This window comes from Neopsephotus bourkii, unplaced genomic scaffold, assembly GCF_033783945.1.
Source record: "Neopsephotus bourkii isolate Nb327-2 ecotype Australia unplaced genomic scaffold, CSIRO-AGI_Nbou_v1 NB_1016, whole genome shotgun sequence".
In the NCBI taxonomy this organism is placed as follows: Eukaryota; Metazoa; Chordata; class Aves; order Psittaciformes; family Psittacidae; genus Neopsephotus; species Neopsephotus bourkii.
The window spans coordinates 1489059-1508640 of record NW_026901505.1 but is presented as its reverse complement, the minus strand read 5'-3'; the positions used below and the strand labels follow the sequence as shown (position 1 = coordinate 1508640).

General features: G+C 49.7%; 1 protein-coding gene across 3 annotated transcripts in view; it reads right to left on the bottom strand.

The window, feature by feature from the left end:
- The window catches only part of CYFIP2 (cytoplasmic FMR1 interacting protein 2), a 52012-nt gene extending 35527 nt beyond the window's left edge, over positions 1–16485 (bottom strand). The window contains exons 1-9 of one of the 3 annotated variants that reach the window (XM_061360158.1): positions 16279–16485; positions 9496–9636; positions 7405–7494; positions 7248–7325; positions 4221–4322; positions 3089–3270; positions 2701–2797; positions 1883–2011; positions 727–831 (exon numbers count right to left, since the gene is read on the bottom strand). In XM_061360158.1, the coding sequence (XP_061216142.1) occupies positions 727–831; positions 1883–2011; positions 2701–2797; positions 3089–3270; positions 4221–4322; positions 7248–7325; positions 7405–7494; positions 9496–9612 (900 nt within the window). In that variant the 5' untranslated portion in view covers positions 9613–9636; positions 16279–16485. Of the gene's footprint in view, positions 1–726; positions 832–1882; positions 2012–2700; positions 2798–3088; positions 3271–4220; positions 4323–7247; positions 7326–7404; positions 7495–9495; positions 9637–10307; positions 10415–16278 lie in introns of those variants that run through there. The other 2 variants (XM_061360156.1, XM_061360157.1) reach the window with 2 other exon arrangements.
- Between the last annotated feature and the right edge of the window lie 3097 nt (positions 16486–19582).

Here is a 19582-nt window from a genome sequence, read left to right as displayed (position 1 = left end):
AAGCGGTTCATCAAACCACCATGTGAGCCCTTTGAAGAACTCACTGAGCACCTCCACATCCCAGCCAACACAAACTTCCCAAGCTTTTTCTGTTCTACAGGGAGCACAGTTTACACATGAGGTAAGACTGCCAGATCACACACTGAGTGGCCAGCTGCGTCCTCTGTCCCTCAGCTCAGCAGCTTGCTGAGGGGAAGGGCAGTGCAACCATCAGCGACACAGACCTCAGCAAACCAGCCAGGTGGCTGAAAGCATGGCGCTCCTCCAGAGACTGCAAACCTGCCTCAGATATGTGCAAAGAGATAGAAGCAATGTCTGGCTCACCCTTCCCTTGTCCACAAAACATAGCCCATGCACTATCCCCATCCTTTTCCCCTCAGCAGGAAGCAGGTAGAGTCACTGTGGCAGGGCTGCCTAGTGACGTTGTGCAGCATCCTCAGCTCCCAATAGCTCCCATGGGAGTAGAGCCATCCCCAGGCACCACTCACCCATACACAACCTTGCTGGCACTGAGGGCTAGCATCACTCGTCTCACCCATGCTTCAGCACTGTGCCTATGCATGTCCACAGGAATCCCAATACTCATCCTCTGGCCAAGGTAATTTTTTTGACCCTTTAGGATTTTGGGACCTGTAATGATTCCTGTGGTTTGTGCAATGGTACAGGCACAGGTTCCTAATTCATGGTCTGCAATAAACTCCAGCCTCACCCAGATAGGTCACTGACCTTGAAGAATTTGTCTATTTTGCTAAGGTTGATTCTCTTCTTGGCATCCAACTTGTAAATGTTGCTGACGTTCCCATCCATGAGATACAGGCCAAACCCCATCACCTGCAGAAGACAGGAAGGTTTCATTAGTGTGAAGTCAGCAGCACAAGTCAAAGACAGTTCTCCATCACTTAACATGAGGAAAGACCATTTCAGGCTCCTGTACCACCTGAGACTGTATAGAACATGCACATATCTGCAAGGATGTACATGGTAGATGGAGGACACATGAAGGATTGCTTCTGTTTTCTGTGTAAAAACACACAACATTAGCTTTGGCAATTTGTTCCTTCTCTCTCCCCCATAACGACAGCCCAAAAGCAAACCTTTACTCCTGGAGAAGAATTGAAAACTTAAAATATTCTCTTGATTTTTTTCACCTTTAATTCAGTACAGATCGTTACAGATATTCAAACTATCCACATTATCTTTTAAAGAACCTTAGCTGACTCATGCCATGGTAATAAAGTTTTTAGGGTAACAGTGACTGTAATCACTGTAGTAACTGGCTGACAGTAAGGACAAATATACAAAACACGTACTTAGTCCCAGGCAGGCAGAGCAACCTTGGGAAAGACTGGGGGAACAGACAGAGATGGAGGTAGAGAAGAGATAGGAAAGGGAGAGAGAAGGAATACTTCTATGTGGGAATATGAAGAAGGCCAGAATGGACAGTAAAGAAATGATGGGAGAAGGTCCAAATTAGAGCAGGAACAGAGGCAGCTCATGGCACTGCCCAGCAGAGGTGTCATATCAGGCACTGGGGGGAGACATCTCCAACCTGTGGCCACATCCAGTCTGTTCAGCCACAAAGAAGTGAATATGGGAGGACTGAGGTATGGCAGCAGAAAACACTGAGTAACAGAGATCAGAAGGGAAATAGGAAGAGGACAAAGACAGATTTGTTGCTGAATGAAGATGCTCTTTCTATGTCATAACTAACTCGTGTGTCCAGAGGATACAGGCTCTGCAGAGAAGGGATGTGTGTAAACCCAAAGGAGCAAAAAGTAAAAAGAAAAGTAAGAGAAACATAGCCCTGGAGGGAATTTCATTTTACTAAAACAAAAGTGAAACTACACAAGCACCCAGCCTCATAAGAATGGCCAAACCTCACCTTTAAGAGCATGTGCTTCTCACTGGGAGTGAGATACATCTTGTTTTCATAGTAATCCACACAGATGTTGACAATATCAGCTAGCAGTTCCTCATAGCCAGGGATGACCTCTAGTTGCTGGTGCAGACACTGAAACATCAACAGGGGCCACATTATCCACATGGACAGAGGAACAGCAGAAACCAGAGGAGAAACGTATTTGAAGGATTAAGAGTGGAATGATAAAAGGTTTCTTCAAACCTCGCCTGTGTGTTTTAATTCAGTTACCAGCAGAACATTAACCTCACAGTACCACCTATACGGAACAACCTGCCTTCTGCAGGACAGCTCCTCTCTTCACACTGATCACGACAGCCAAACAGCAGACAGTTAAGATGGAAAGGAAGATGCCTCAGAGCAGACTTTCTGACTCTTTCCTGTCTTTGCGCAGTACCTAATCAGCAAAAGCTATAGAGCCAGTGGAGTGTGGAGGGCCAAGGGGGCTGATCTGCAGTTCCCATGCATTGCAGACACAGACTGGATGGGTTTCCTGAGGAAAATGGGAAAAAGTTCTGGCAGAAACTTCCCCTTCAAGAGCTCTTCTTGTAACTTTTAGGTCATCTTTGTCTTGTCATAGAGACCTTCAAAACCACTCAGGATGAACCATGAGAAGGAGATACTGCTACAGTTACACAGCCTGACCAGAAGACCATCAGAGTCACTGGCAATGACCCAACAGCTATGGCCAAATTCTGGCCTCGAGTGCTGTCAGCCATGGCACAATCACTGCCTCTCTCTGCTCACAGGAAGGTTAAGTGGTTCAGAGAAAAGGGACCTGCCTGTGTGATGCGGTTGTGGTTTGCCAGGAACATGGAGAGGTTCTGGGACTCCTGGATGGACTGGGGGTCTGCCATCTTCCGCAGGAACTGGGCAGCTCTGCAAGGGAGAAACCCAAAGTCACCGAGGATCACTCACCCAGTGTGAGACTCACCATCCATCCTCCCTGTTTGACCTGCAGCTGCAATGCAGCAGCCTCAGACTCCCCTGTAGTACAGCTCTGCTTTCCTTTCTTTACCAAGAGGGAACTGAAACACTGCAGGGCTCAGAGATTTGCCTAAACTCACAAAGGGAGCCTACAACAGCACAGAAACCCAACCTCCAGCCGTGTGCACCTGCCATCATTGCAGGCATACCAGGCACACTGCTGTGCTCACTCCTGCTTCTCACCTCTTGTAGGCAGAATGGTCATTTTTGACGCTGCACTTCATATTCTTCAGCTCATCCAGGACAGCAAACATGTTAATGAACTTGCCCAGTGTGAGGAGATAGGCCTCGGAGACAAAGTCCTTCCTCCGCTCAGCGTGGCACAGGCGCTTCACCTCGCTGCAGAACCGCTCAATAGCCTTGCGCTGAAAGGAAGCAGGACAGGGTCATCACAGCTTTGCCATCCCATGGTCATTGCATCACCACTGGGACCCCCTTCACCCACCCACCACCTCCTTCCTTCAACAAAAGCATTTTTCTGCTGGGGATGGAGGCTCCACCATGAACCAAAGCTGTGTTAACAAATCACTGCAGACAAACATCCGCGGTGCTGGAGGGGAGAAGGTGCCTGGAACCCTTTATTTGTGCCTGCCTTGAGCGTGGTGTGTTCTGCAAAATCAGGCTCCAGGTTTTAGGATGGGCACAAAGACCTTACAGGATATATAACCTAAAACCAGTGGTGAAACCCAGCTGCAGCCAGCTATAAACACAGCAGTGATGGGGAAAGGTCCCCAGAGCCCACAGCAGCTCAGTGCTTGCCACGTGGGCATTGCTCTGCTGGGATCTAAGCAGTATTTTGTTGAGTGCCTCAAGTGTAGCAACTGCTAAATTTAAGCTCTGGTGCTCTTTGGCTGCCTCCCGAGTTCAGGCAGCTGTGAGCACATCCCTGCTCCTGCTGGCACAGCAGGAGCGTGTCCAGCTGCATGGCTGCATCCCACCACCCCAGGCACCAGCTGCATCACCAGCCCTTGGCTCTTCCTGTCTTTGCTTCAGAGGGAGGAGCAGAAGAGCGAGCTGTGCTGGCACTGATGGAGAAACAGCTCTTCACATCCAACAGCCAGCACACAGGAAAAACAGGAGCTTGTGCCACCCGTTAGCTCCACATAGTGGGGACTCTGGGCCTCCATGAGCTGCAGGGGATGAGGTGTGCTCATTCCAACTCATATACAGGATTCTGGGGATGAGTAAGGGACACACAGATTTTCCTTCAGAGAGGTCTCAGGTATCTGTTGGTGGCTGCAAGGAAGAGACTTAGGGGCTTAGGGACTGTCCAAGCTGGCCTGGCAGGCAAGTGCCTATCTATTTGACCACTTACTTGAAAATACATGAACTTCATCAGCTTGGTGACTTCTGGCTCCAGGACTTCCACTGTCTTCTCATAAATCTCTACTCGGTTTGGCTGTTCGTTGCACTTCACCTGCATTGCAAAGACAAATCATCCTTGTCAGCACCAGTTTCTAACACAGCCATGGACTGCAGCAACCACCATCTTCTTGTTTCAGAGTGAATCCTGTCCCCATCTGAGGACAACGGAGGAGCTGAGAGGGAGCTTTTTCCTGGGGCAAGTTGTCATCCATCTCATTTCCAACAGTCAGGTGACAGCAGAAGGGGCTATTTCTCAGGTGTGACATTCTCTCCATGCATTATAAACAGCCTCAATCTTGACTCTGAGAAATAAGTCTTCTAAATGCACTTGTCTGGGGTAGAACACATGCAATATGGAGTCTGGACATGTTACACAATGTGGGGATGTTACATTATAATATTATCTGAGACACTGCATTGTAAAGACCCATGGACACACGAGGCACCACACTATGGCTCTGCTATAGCCTTGCTGGGATAACTTGCTTCTGTTGCTGACCAACAGCTTGGGTGTGTATGTGGCTACCAGCAATGAAGTGAGTCACATTCACTGGCATCCTAAGGAAGCTAAATTTAAGTTACCCAGTTGTCATCCACCTCATTTCCAAGCAGTTACTTGGAGTCACTGCCAAACTTTCAGGGAAAACCCCAACTGCCCAGGGCAATGCATGCTGCTGTCCTCCTCTGGTTTTGTTTCCAGCTGTTGCTGACACAAGGCTCTGAAGGGGTTGACACCTCTGATGCAAATTTAGTACCCCAGCAGCTGATGCACAGAGCATGAGGGGACATGTGGGAAGATGTGAAAGTAGCTTTGCCCTCCCTGTAGTGAGGAATGTAATGTCCCTACTCTGGTGTTTCATACTGCAGTCAGGCAATATTGATGGCCACAAGGATGCAGCTCGCAGCAGAGAGGTCTACATTTAGGGTGTAGGCTCTGCTCTTCATCTCAAAAACCAGTCTCTGATGTGGCACAGGGAGGTACATGACCGAGCAGCCAAGCTTTGGAGCTGGGGACAGGACCCCTGGCTGCAGCCATGTGCCCCATGGCAAAGTGCAGGGGTCACTGCAAGATCAAAACTGGTGACTCTGTAAATGAACCCTATACCATGGTATTGTCTGCTCCTCTGTCACATGTGGCATTGTCTGCAGCCCCAGTGGGGAGAATGGGGCAGGGAGCAGGGACCCCACAAGCTGTGCATAGAGAGGCACAAACATCATAGTGGTGACCAGGATGGGAGGACACTAAAACAGGTTATCTGTGGCACTCTTGCCATCAGCTCAGCCACAATCCACCTTCTGTTATCACAGCCAGAGAGGCAGCAACAGCACAACATCAAATATAAATGGGAGAGAAGCAAACATCCAATCAGCAGCAGAAATCTCCCCATGGCTGGGTCTCATGAGACCATCAGCAGAGTATAACCCGAGGGGAGCTGAGGTCTGACCTTTCCCGGGGAATCACAAACACAGCCATTGCCAGCCATGTGGAAATATTTGTTCGTGGCTCCATGGAAGCGCTGAAAACCCTTTTATCTGCAGGGTTAAGGGAAGTGCACTGCACCCACCCAAGTGCACCATCAGTTGGTGTTATTGCAGTGATCCAGCACGTGCTCACACTGCGGAATACAAGCTCCGAGCTAGAGTCTGAATCACCACGTGGGCAACCTTACTCATGTCTGTAGGTGTTTGCAGGATGAAGCCACCAAAATTCAGGTTGGAGAGAGAAGGACTAGAAAGCAGTTGAAGCAGAACTAGCAGCAGAGATGGAGAATGATCAAAACTGGGGGAGATCAGGATCCTCTGGTGTATCAGCAGCAAAAAAGGGCATTTGGGGAAATGCTTCTGGTGTGTCAAGGTGCTTCTTCATATGTCTTCACATAACACCTACAATTCTGGGACTCGCATGGGAGCAGAAAGAGCGTCCCAACAGTTTGGGATGCTGAAACCTGCCCCAGCTGCCTAATCTGCTCTGTGCAAGTCAGGGAGAGCCTGAGTCTGCCACGTATTGAGAGGATCTGCTGTTTTCATCCCAGGCTGCCTGGGCTCCCTTCTCCAAATAACACAAGAGTCCCACTCGGTACTGGGGCTATTTTTAACTGAAACTGAAGTTCCTGATAGCACACAGTGGTAATCAGGAGAGTGCGATATAAGTTCCTGATAGCACACAGTGGTAATCAGGAGAGTGCGATATAAGTTCCTGTTACACACTGGTAATCAGGAGAGTGCGATATAAACCAGATCTGATGAGTTTACTCTCAACTTCCAAAACCTAACTGCCTTTTTCTGAAGTAAACTCCATCACCCAACACCATAAGAGAGAAAAATATTCAAGTGGTGCATTGGGAAGGAAATAACCACAGTGCTGTAATTAAAGCAAAGCCTTCCCACTCTCCAGACAGAGAAGTGGATAAAGACCTAAGTGACAAAATACAGCATTATCCTCAGCTCTGGATCAGAGCTTTGCTCAGCTGAGTCCTGTTGGCAGCTGTAGGACAAACAAGCTGGTACTGTGGGGATGAAATAACTTCAGATGTGGTTGCTTTGGGGAGCAGGGGAGCGGTTCATGAAACCAGGAAATGAATATAAAGGCAGCTGGGTTGCAGTGAGTGTGACTGAGCTGAGAGGTGCTGTTAGGGGGTCAGGGATACAGCCTTATCTATACATGATATTGCTCTCCAACATCATACATCTATGCAGAGCTGCCCTGCAACTCTGAGGTTGCAGAGCAGGTATCCTTTGCTAGGACAGCAGCACAGATCTGCTCCTTAAATGGTTACCAGCTCCTGAGGTTGGTGGTTGAGACTCTGGTGGGGAGAAGACTATTTGAAGAGTCAGTGGTCTCTCATTGCAGCATCTCTGTTTGCTTCAGTCTTCTCTGCTCTTTTGTTCTCTTTCTCCAGCCCAAAGTAACCCACACTAAGGACAAAACCAGTGAGGTGTTCTGAGAACATTCCTGCCTGGGAAAGGGCTTGAGTACCTGGGGGATGGCTCGTGAGCAGCTCCTCCATGTGTAAAGCATCACAGCGTACTCATGGCCTTCTTCCAGCATTTCATTCTGAAAGACAAGAGAGGTGTTGCTGGGGCAGGGTACACACCAAAGGCTCAGCATCAGTGGGGCAGCCCTCAGGACTCACCATGCTGGAGTGCACCGTTGCCTGCTCGATGTACCTGGCAATGCCGGTCACAAAGGCATTTCTGTCTTCAAAGTTTGTGTCAAAGTTAGCCTGTGGTGGAATAGAGGCAGGTTAACGTACAGCTGGTGGTTTGCTCACCTGATATAATCCAACATGGGATGTGTTGGCAAAAAGAATCAACATGGCTTCTGGGGCATGGGAGCAGCTTATGGGCAATTTGAGGTGCTGTGCCTCTATGTCTGAAGTAGATTCATACATGCAGCCTGAGAAGCTTCTGAATCATACATGATCATTAGAGGAAATCCTGCAGATTCTATGTGTGAAAATGTGGCAATCAAAACTGACAAACCCTTGTAAAATTAAGCCAGACTCAGCTGGGGATCAGCTACAGGGAACTGCAGCCACACCAGCCAGCAAACCCACAGCAATTGTTCTAAGGATTTTAGCTGGGTAACTCATTAATTTCCATTTGTGTCCTGGCAGCTAGGGAAACACCACATCCTGTCAGCAGGAATGGTAAAGAATAAACACACAGAAAGGGCAGGGAGTGGGAAGTCTGGAAAACATAAATATGAACGTCAGCACTCATCCAGGTGCTGTTATCAGTGCTAGCACTGCTCTGGCAAGCAGATGCTTTGGGACAAACAGTTGATTTGGAAGCTGAACTACTACTTGGGTCAGGCCAGGGGAGCAAGGCAGGGTATGAACAAGCACCTCCTCATCTCCTCTGTGCACCAAGTGCCCATTCACATGCTCTGTGCTCTGTGAGGGCTGGCTGGTGCTGTCTACTGGAGGGCAGAGTCCCAGGCACTCAGAGCTGCTCCTTGCAATGGCATTAGCATTGCAGTGACCACACTCACCTCAATAACTGATTTCCTGAGGGGGAAAACCAGGAGCACAGATCCACGGCCACAGGGCTACTCGTTTTAGTGCCTCCAGTACATCACATATGACCAATGTGACAACAAAAGCTGAGGCTGCCTATGCATTTCTGGTTAGCAAGGGAGAGGGCTACACACAAACCAACTGTGATGAGGAAACAGGCTTGGCCAACACTGTGAGATCCAGTTTAAAGGAGGTTTTTAGCCCCAGCTGTGTGCACACACTAACGGCCCTGAAAGGAGGTTGTGCCATAAGGCCTGATCCTGAGCCCCTCACAAGACATAAGCCAGCATAGACTAAATATTTATTGAGAGAAGAGATAAGCAAAAAATATCAAGATTTTCCAGGGAAAGATGAAATCTGAACTGCCCAGAACTGCCTCTGGGTCTGATAGCCCATAGAGATACTAATGCTACTGAATGAGCCCGCATCTGACCTGCTGAAAGAGATACTGTAATTTCAGACCCCTGTGTGCACAGCACTGCAATCACTGTGCGGGTGTATTTATACACTGCCATGGGCAAGTCCACGAATTCCGGAGTAGCAGGATGGAGAAAGTAACCCCATATTATATTTAACCCTGGGTGTGTGCTATAGGGCAGGGTGTGGTAGACAAGCAGCCAAGGCATCCTGCTGTGCATCTGAAAGCAGGAGGTTGAGCCTTGCCCTGGGCTCACGCCAAGCTTTGCTTGGTCAGTGCAGCTGCAGCTAAATCTGTGGCTCTTCAAGGCAGAGAAGTGATTCTAGTGACTGCCCTCCCTTGCATGCCACTGGCTTCCCAGATCAGCAGCTCCAGCTGTGTAACGGCAAAGGCTAGCCAAAGGCAGGCAGAACGTTGATTCTGACCTTAGACGCATGCACTGCCATAAAAAGGAAGCACAGAACTACGTGCACAATAAAAGATCGCTGAGAACTTTCTGCTGTTATCACAAATCTTACCTCCTGCTTCCTACCCATTCAAGCACTCTGGTCGTCATTTTTAACTTCCCTATGTCTTGCTCAGCCTTAACAATCCCTTTCACCAGTCCCTAGTGCTTTCCTTTAAAGGCTTTGGGAACAGCTTTGTGGCTAGATCTGTTCTGAACATTTCCTTAAACACATTGAACCCAGGATGTTTTTGGCTAGTTCTCACAGCACCATGTGCCCCTGTGCTTTGTGTGAGCTAAAGAACAGCCCTCCCTGCCCCGCCACATCCGGAGGTGAAGTTACCTGGTACATGATGGAGGATGGAGGCGGTTCGATGCATGGCTGCTGGTCCGGCAGAGGCAGCTCCTCCAGTAAGTCCACATTGGACAAGGCATCCTCTAGTGTGACGTGAGTGGTCATGGTTCTGGATGTTCAGTTTCCACACTAAATGCAAAGGAAAATAGAGGGTGATACAGACAGCCACCAGAAGACCGAGTGAAAAAGTGCCAAAGGACAAAACCAGAACCACGACTGGTTGGCACTGCAAGGAGACATGATCCCAGTTTATCTCGTTTTCCTTTTCTTGTGTATTTAACCTATGTCTCTATGCCATCTCTCCTTCTGAGATTCAACAGCAGAGTACAAATGCAGAATAAGAGGAACACAACTACCCACACATGCCCTTCTCTGCTAACTCTATGCAAAACTGTTTGAGACAGAGAACTGCTGGGTGCTGCCGTGCAGCTTCAGCAGCCCCAAGTGAAAGCATGTGCTCCAGAATGCAAAGTGGTGTCAAAAATACCTCTTGAAGCAGCACAATTAGAGAAGTCTGACCGATGCTGACACTCACATGCTCTACTTCTCACACACATGAATGGTGCTGGAAACTGTAAACAACAAACTGCATTCTCAAAGGTGAACCGGAAAGGATGGAGTGCTGCACAGGCTGGCTGTGGCACTGCAAGCAGCAGAAAAAGAAGTTGTTGTTAAAGAGTGTTTCCTTGCTTTTAGCTCACAGGCCGTGTCCCCTGCCCAGTTCTGGGCTGCCAACAGTGCCATTTGCACACGAAATAAAAAGCAAGGGGAAATGTTTCTGACGGCTCACTGGCATTTACCCCAGGCAGGCTACCTAATGGGAACCAAACCTCTATGTCCTTATTGCCTCTGCCATTCACCTTCACTGGAAGTGCACAAGCACGGAGGGACGGCTGCTGTCACCCAGGCCGAGCGCTTGTATAACCACAGTCACAGGGCTTCCCCAGTTAATACCTAATCCATGTGCAGTAGCTGTGGCTGACCTAGAGCTTAGGTCTCCTAGAAAAACACCCCCTGCGTTTACATGTTTGCAGAGGGAAAATGCTTTAAATATTGTCATGTCAGTCAATTAATAGATCACCCCTTTTTTCCCCCCACTCAGCCTGTCTAGTTTCAAATGTAAGCCATCAGTTTTATCACTATAATCTGCAAGACAGTGGAGCTCTCTGTTATCAAAGTCCCCATCAAGATACTCATACATTTCAATACAGCACCCTGCAACCTGCACTTCGGCTCAGACAAGCAGACTGAGCTCTTTGCCTGTCTCGTTACAGAACACATTTTCCAATCCTTTAATCATCTCTTTGGCTTTTCTCTAAGCTTGATCCCATTTTCAAGCTTTTTTGCTGAAGTGCAGACACCGTATCAGGACACAAGGCTCCAGTGGCGTCTGCACAAGGACCAGATACAACAGCAATGTAACCTCCCTCCTTGCATACTATCACACCAGTTCCTTTGGTCACAACAGCATCTCTGTAGGTGCTCATATTCAGCCCATTATCTGCTACAAATCCCTTAGGTCCTCTTTCTTCTTTTAGTTGAGTCATAGTTTCCAAGAATATAAGTTTGCTTTTCATTTCCAGCACTGGGAGCATGGAAGGACAATGGCTTCAGGACATCCATAGACAGACACACATTCAGCCAGCAAGGACCACGGCCAAGGGGGATGCACACTGTGTCTATTCCCAGGGCAGCTTCATGTTGGGTGATGAGAGGGATGAGTCTGCTGCTTTGCCTCTTGTCATCATTTCTGCCTGCATGCATGGGCTGCAAGAATATGTATGAGCCTGAGCCTGGTAAAACCCATTCCACCTCCACAAATGCCTCCCCAAGGTATCAGGCAGCTGAGAAACAGGTTTGGTTTTACCTGCAGCTGAAGCACCATGAAATAAGTGCCTGGAAAAAATAAATCTCAAGCAGCCTTTTCCCTACACGCCCAAATTTTTGTTTCTTTCCTCACCCCTCTTTGTTAAAATGGTTTCCTGTTACAAATTGTAGCAACCGTCAAAACCAGACATTACATCCTGGCACCCCCTAGGCAGAAGCAGCTTCCTCCCTGCCTGCAAGCACCATGCGCTGCTCTGCACCAGGCTGGCGGCTCAACTGGCCCAGCTCCATGGACCTCCTCTGCTGCCCACTGCTCTCCACCACCATCCTCCAGTGCCCTAAGACTCACCTCTGGGTTTCCAAAACAACAGCCCCGGTACTCACAATGTGTCATTACACGCTTCAGGCTTGGGAAGACAAAACCCTTCCATTTTAGAGCTTTGAGGCTGTGGCTGGTTACTTGGGATCATTTCTTATTTTTCTGTATATCAAATTCTAAGGCCACTTGTACAAGGTGTTTGCTGTAATCAAAGATGCTTCTCCAATAACCCTGTGAGACCCAAAGAGCTCAGCACTCAAGGGACAAAATTATTGCTGCTGTGTGGGACATACAGTCCCAAATACGGTGTCAGGGTCCTGCTGTGCTGCGCACTGCACAAACCTGCAAGACTAAGCCAGTCCCTGCCCTAAAGATCTCGCACTCAGAGGAAGAGAGGCAGCATGTAGAAATACATGAACAGGAAAGGAAGTGTCAAACTATAGCAAGTGGTCGGTGCAATCTTCCGGCAGCTTTGCCATGGCTGAGCAAAGTGCAGGAATCTGGACATGTATGGAAAAAACTACACAGACTTTGAGGGTTTAATAGAGGAGGCTTGATGGGGACTCCTGATTTCCATTCTACGCTTTCTTAAGTCCAACAGTTAAACCAACAGAGGCTATAGGGAGGAATGTGGACTGCCAGGACCTTCCCTACTCATGCATATAGCATAGTGCAACGGACAGCAACCTCACAGCTGGAGCATATGGTGGAGGGGATACTGGTCCAGGGCCAACAAACCTTGATCATCACCCCAGACCATTCACAGAGGAGCAGCCTCGAGCAATCCCCAAGGTACCAAGGCTCCTCCCCTGCTCCTTGGGGTGGCTGTAGGGGTTGTGGGAGCCCTACTTTTGGTTGGGGTCCACTGCCAGTTGTGAGCATCTAGGAGTTTGATGGGGTGTGAACTGGTAGAAAGGCTCTGAAGGCATCAGAAGTTGCTTGGCATGGTTCATGGGGTGCTTCATGGTATCTCCTCGCCACAGGAGCTGCCTGAGAGAGCTAAAAGGGGAAGTCCTGCTGCCTCACCCTCCTGCAGAAAGGTTTCTAATACAAACATACTGGGGCTGCCCCAGCAAATACAGCTTCATCCTTTCAGTTCGGCAATGAGGAGGGCAGTGACCAAGCAGCTCCAGCCCAGGGAAGATGGGGATCCCTGGGGACACTCATCAGAAAGTCCTCATTAAGCCTTTACCTCCATCCACCACCTGGGCCTCAGGGCAGAGGTGGCTGTGCTGGGAAGAGGAGAGTCAGCCCATCTGAAAGGTCTTTTCCAACCTCATTGACCATATGATACTATGGTGGTGGTTTGCCAGCAGCACTTCAGTGCATGTGGTCATGAGGCCAGGGGCTGCACCACCCATGAGCAGCCTGCCCAGGAACAGGGCTTTTCTGCTGCTACAGCACGTGCACACAGAAAGCACATCCTGCCTGAACAGCCTCAAACACAGCCACACGGGCTACTCTGAGCTGTCTCACAAAACTAGTTCTCTCCATATCCTGCCACTGGTCAGAGGGGCCAAAGCCCCTCTGGTTCTACATGTTTTTGGCAAAACTGAACACGAACCTGGCAGAAGGCAACCCCACTCCAAGGGAATCCTGGAAAAAGATGCACCACCAGGCTGATTCCGCTAATGAGAGTTAGTGCTCAAGTGCAGTGCTGCCCACACTTTCTGCCCAGCTGTTGCAGAAACTTCCTCTCTCCATCCCAGGTTTCCATCCCTTCTGGTCATCTCTTAGACCTTCTAAAGCCAAATGGTCACACAGAGGCACTGGGGCTTCTAGACGCTACATGGAAGTGGCCATGTGGACAGAGCATGGCCTCACCACCACAACACTGAAATTAAGAGCTCCCAACACAGTGACTCTGTTGTGGCAGCAGCCTGAAGGGCAGATTTAACAGATGGTGTAGGAATGCTTTGAGAAAGACTGAGGGTGGACATCCCAGATGTCCGAACTTGCAGGGCAGGTCCTACCTTCCCCATCAAAATGCTTGCCCAGAAGTATTGGTGAAACATCATCCTCTGCAGTGAGAGGAACAAAGATGATGTTATTGTTAGAGCAGCTCGGGGGAACAAAGAAAGACTTCTAAAAGCAGGGTAATGATGAATATGTTGCATGCATGTGTGCTCCGCTTCGAAGCTGAGAGCTCTGGGGAAGTGGCCCAGGCTCTTTCGGTTTTCAGCTTGCCTGCTCTTACAGCAGACATCCACACTGGAGCTGCAGCAGCTACCAAGAGCAGGAGAGGAGGCAAGGAAAAATGGGAATTGCCCAGGAGATTGGCAGTAAGACACGGTCCTAGCCCTGCAAGCCTGGGGTGAGATGAGCAGCAAAATGACTTGCTGTGGAGATGGCAGTGTAGAGAAGGAGGACAAACTTCTGCTGGTCACCTCCTGGGGTTCTTGGATTGTTCTCCAGTCCCTGGGTAACCTGGGAATGTCACTTAATTTGGTTTTGCCCTCTGATAATGTTTATCCCTCTTACTCCAAAGTAGCATGTAACTAGTGGTCAGGAAGCATCCTGGACCAATGAGTACCCCAGCAGACTGATGCCTTGGGTGCATAAAAGCAGGATGTTTCTGGTACCTACTGCCTCACAACAAGAGAATAACTGCTCCTGGCCACTAACATGTTTTAAGTCAAGAAGAACAACTTTAGGGTGCAAAAGTTTAGTTTGACCCTTGCCTAAAATGCATGGGATTGAAGTCCCCTGTGTTTTAGGATGCGTTTCATCAACCCCTTTTCTCACGCTGGAAGAATTACTTGTAATTTCAACCACCACCACAGTCAGGAGAGGCTTTCTGCAGGAGCAAATAAACACAGCCAAAGATGAGGGAGGCTGGCAGAGCTGGGCTCCTGCCCTACACAGACACAGATGCTAATAACCATGAAATTACCCTTCCCATTAAAAAAAGAAGGCAAACTGCACGACTCCTGGAGCCACTCTTCTGTATCTTCACTCTGCATCTTCTGTCATTCCATTAGGGCCCAGTTCCAAGCATTTCCACCGCCTGTCTCTCAGCAACACAATTATTTTGGAATTTATTCTTTTCAGAATAACTTCACTTTATTTTTTTTTTTCTGGTGCCAAAGGAAGGAGGTCAGGAAGGAGGCACATACACAGAGCTGCACTGCCAACACAGCTGAGAAATTCAGAGCAAGTTTACAAGCAAGCCCACTGCTGCCAGTTACAGCGCTTCTTGGGAAATCAAATCATACAGGCCAGCACTGTAAATTATTTATCTTCCAGAACCAATCTTCCTATTTTTCATGCAAAATGATGACTGTTTGTTAATAAAATTACCATCGTGAAATGAGCATTGCTCAAGAGACCCTGGTCAGAAAATGGAAGATTTTTCCATATTCCTCAGGCTTCGTTAATAACAATTAACTGTACACAGAAAGGAGAATTGTCCTTTGCAGGGAATTACCCTAGAATTATACGGCTGTGACAGACACCAAAACACCGGGCTAGGCACCCCCCAGTGACTAACCCCAGACAACTGTCATCATGCAAAACACGAGGGTGCGCTTCCTTTCGGTGTCAGCGCAGGGCAGCAGGGACACGGGCGGGTTTAACGACTCAGCCGAATTCTTGGAGATCTTTGTGATCCAACCCCCCTCCGGCCAGGAACCCCCGTGGAAAGCGGCAGATGGCGAGGGGGACAAGCTCTGCTGCTGGCAGCGTCCTCTGACAGCGCACACAACCGCCACCCTTCCCCCTTCTCCAAAACAACCCTGAGCACGCAGGCAGGTTTTAGCGTGTGCCTCTTGTTCTTCTCCTTATTCCCTCCCGGCCCTTCCAACCCGCAGAGATTCCCTACAGAACGCATCCATTCCTCCCTCCCCAGGTGGGATGCGGCTGGCACGGCGCATTCCCAGCGTCTTCAATGGGAAGTTCTATACAAAGCCGCGCTGCCCGGGCCGCGCCTCGCTCCTGCCGGCCTCACGCACCGGGAGCTGCAGGCTTTAGAAGGGGAAGATTTCACCGCCTCCAACCGAAGCCAAAGCACGATCCGAAGGGCGCAGCTCCAGCCCCTCGCTCCCGGCCGTGGCTCAGACCCCGTCGCTTCCTCCTTCCCCATCCTCCCCCGGGGACACCATTTTCCCACACCACGGATGATGCGGGCGCTGGCCGTAGCCCCCGCCGGGGCCACCTTTAGCCTGCTCCATCCCCTCCATCGCTCTATCTCCCTGCGCCAGGCATTGCCGCGACTCAGCGCTGCCGCCCGCGGAGGGGCCTGCGGGGCCCTCCAGCACCGGGCTTGGCACCTTCTACCCGGCCTGGGTGCGCGGAGCCGGGATGCGGAGAAGAGCAGGGGGATTTGCGCTATTTCCATGCACCCCCCTCCCGGTGCTTTGCAGCGGCTGCGGAGAAGCTGAACGCTGCAGGTAGCTCTAAGCATTGTGGGATACATCCCCGCACATCCCGGCCCGCACGGGCCTCCCGCTCCCGCACCTGCCCCGCCGCTGCCCCGCGCTGAGCCCACCCTGCGCGGCTGCAGGGTACCGGGAGCGGCGGCGGGCGCAGCCCCCGCGCAGCCCAGGATGGGGAGGGCGGGCGGGTGAATGGGAGCGGGTAAGGCCGCGCAGCCCCCGCGCAGCCCCCGCGCAGCCCCCGCCACTCACCTGGCGCTCCGCGGGTGCGATGCTCCCCGCCGCGGGATGCTCCGCGCCGCCCGCACAAAGAGCAGGAAATGGCTGCAGCAAGTGCACTTCCGCGGCTCTCCGCCGGCCCCTCCGCACGGCGGCGGGGGGAGCCCCGGCCCCCGCCGCGGGAAGGCGGCTCCTCCCCCGGGCAGCGCCGGGGCTGCGCGGCGGGGCTGGGGGGCCGCGTCCTCCCCTCCGCTGTTGCTGGCGGGGGGCGGCAGTGCGGCCCCGGTGGGGAGTGGTAAGGCCGGGACCCCCCCGGTGTGCGGAGGAGGACGGGGCTGGGGTCGGCTGCCGCAGCCCCTCCACCCCCCGGTTTGGTGCTGGACGAGCGCATTTGTGTCCCTGAGATGGCAGGAGCCGTCTGGAGTTCCCCATCGCCCTGCTGCTGAGATTGCAGGGTCTCAGGAGTCCAGCCTGCCTTCCCCACATCATCCTTCGGCTGTGCCCACCATTTTAACGAAAGCCCCCGTTACAGGGAAAGCCTTGGGTCACCCAGCATGTTAGGGACCAAAAGCAGAAGGCAATCAGTGCCTTTGCTCAGAATGCTATAAGCCTCTTCTGAGTCAGCACTGCATCCAAAAGATCTTCCTTTTGGCATTTTTGGCATCTGGCATTTCTTCAGGGACAAGCTTCCAGTCCTTCTGCTCATGCTTCTTTTTAAAGCTCCAATACAGCTCTTCAGATCTACTGTGAAATCCAAGCGGGACTAGTTTTCACAGGAACATCGCCTCGTGGTGATTGATAGAAGCCCTGCGCAGGGCCTTAACTAATTTTTCTGCAGCCCTCAGCCTCTGTTATGGCTGTTTTGTTTGTTGAAGGACATTGGTGGGTACACAAAGACTGTTGAGGGTCTAGATACAGGTCTAGGTATGTTTATTTGGTGGCTCTGGCAGTGACCTTTACCTGAGCATCAGCCTATGATGCTGACCATTCCTGATTCCTTAGAAACCATTGCCCTTCTGTCTGTGCTAGCATGGGCCTGAGCTTGCTCCTCATGGGTATATGCTGGCTCTGCAGGGAAGCTTGGACACCAGGTTTATATCACAGCTCTGCTACTATAAGCTGAATGGATGCCATGGGCTGAAGGCACCAGGGTGTGCAAACTACAAAAGCATCCTTAGGAACTATCTTTGTTTTTATAGACAGGACCACACCTGAAAAAACCCTATTGATAGCATATGTGGGAGTAGACTCTTCTCCTTCCCCTGCATAGTGTTTATTCTATCTCACCTTTGACAGGAACATTTTATAGCCATCATTTCTCTTTTTACTATTTATTATTAGTCAGAAAAATTCAGTAAGTGAGCACAGTTAGTGCAGATCCAAAAGATTTAACAGCTGATACTGCTCTGAGGCCATGGGTGAAACAAGGTCAGCCCAAGAAATCTGTGGCAGTAAAACCTGCCGTGGACTATTTTTTTGCACAGTTTAATCTGCCCCCATTATCGACCATGCTCAGGGTGATGGGAATTCCTTGGATGCTGTGATATTAATTTTCTACTCTGTGTTGTCTTAGATTGTACAATAACAGAACGAGCTGCTTTGTGTTTGTTGTGCAGCTCTCTGCAGGCTGTGAAGAATGGCAGAGAGGGGCAGGCCCCATGCAGCTACAGATGCAGGAGTGTGTGCATCAGTGTTTACGTGGGGAGAGGTAACATGATGGTGGGGTGGGGTGAACTGAACAGAAGAATACACACAAATTTGAAGTGGCTGCCAAGTGAGATTTAGGAGAGCCATTCACCTGAGTTGTGCTGTGCTGATGAGTGCAGTGTTCAGAGAGGATAAAGCCAAACATCACATAGAAACACATTCATCACATAGAAACATATTCATTAAAAAATATTTTGTGAAATTATATTTTTTTCAGGCCTAATTTTAAGGGTTTTATCCTTAAAAGTGGGCCTGAAAAATTATATTCTTGTAATTATCTTTGCAACAACCCTCACTTCCCTGGAGTGACTAGGACATGCCCAGGAAAGAGCTTTCCATGGCTAGCAGTGCCCTGGCCTCCACTGAGAAGCATCATCTGCTCTTTCTGGATGAGGTTACTGCCTGCCTTTTCCTAGCTGGAAACTAGGATGCCAGTGCCCAGACATCACAGCAGCAGGTAGGGGGACATTTAGCTCTGGTCAAATGTGCACCATGGGCAGAGCCATGCACCCATCACCCAAGCTGCCTGCAATACAGACAAGCAAAGAGGATGGGGCTCGTGAAAGGGGAATGGTTTAAACCTTCAGCACACTGGAGATATTTGTGAAGGGGTATTCAGAGGAGGGTTATTCACTTCACAGCAGGAGACTGATATTCACACCTCTACTTTCTGGGGAACATATCTAGTTAAGCAGCATGAAGGGCACAGGTCTAAACTTGCCATAGGAAGGGCTATGGTGGGAGAATACTGTGTTACAGTGTATTAATATCATGCACATAGCATCCTACAACATGATGGTAACTGCACGGTATCTTACTGTCCTTCTGAGACTGGTGAAATCCCCCATAACTAATTGTGGGGAAATACCCTACCCCCATTTTGTGCAGATTCAGAGAACTTCAAGGCACTGCAATGGATATTTAGACTTAACAATCTATAAAAATCTAATTTGCTAGATGTGCTATATATTAAATTACCCAATTTGCAGAGATTCTGGATACTTCCTACTTCCATAAACCCAGCACATAATCTAACCCCAGAACACAGACATGGTTCTGGGAAACAGAGATATTTCAGAAAGCCAGAAGAAGCCTGTCTGCTTCTTGGTGGGGAGGATTTGGAGGAGAGCAAGCTGGGTGATTATAAAGTGCACGAGGATGGATTTTGCATTTTTTCTGTTATAGTGGAAGCCACAGTTGGGACTTGGCAATTTTATTGTTTGTAAAATTATGTACTGTGTACATAGAAATACTGCAGAAGGAAACTGAACATAAAACATCACAGTGTTGTTTTGTGCAACACACTAACTAATAAATATTACACTTATTTCATCCAGATATAAATATAATCTCAGAAACATTACCCAGTGGCACAATATTGCTGCTACTTAATAGCAACCTCCTCAAGCTTGACAGACCCCTGGTTCCTCCAAGGATGGAGGGGGGCAGCAAGCCAGAAGCTTAGCTTTGTGAGCCTGCAGATACCTCTGAACAAGGTGCCTGTGCACAGGGAGGAATCATTTCAGAGTGGTTGTATGGATTGTCTAAGTGAGGTTGAGAGGGGGAGAAAATAGGTCAGCTGTCCTCAAATTTAGCTGTAGATGGGCAGTTTATGGGTAAGGCTACTGAA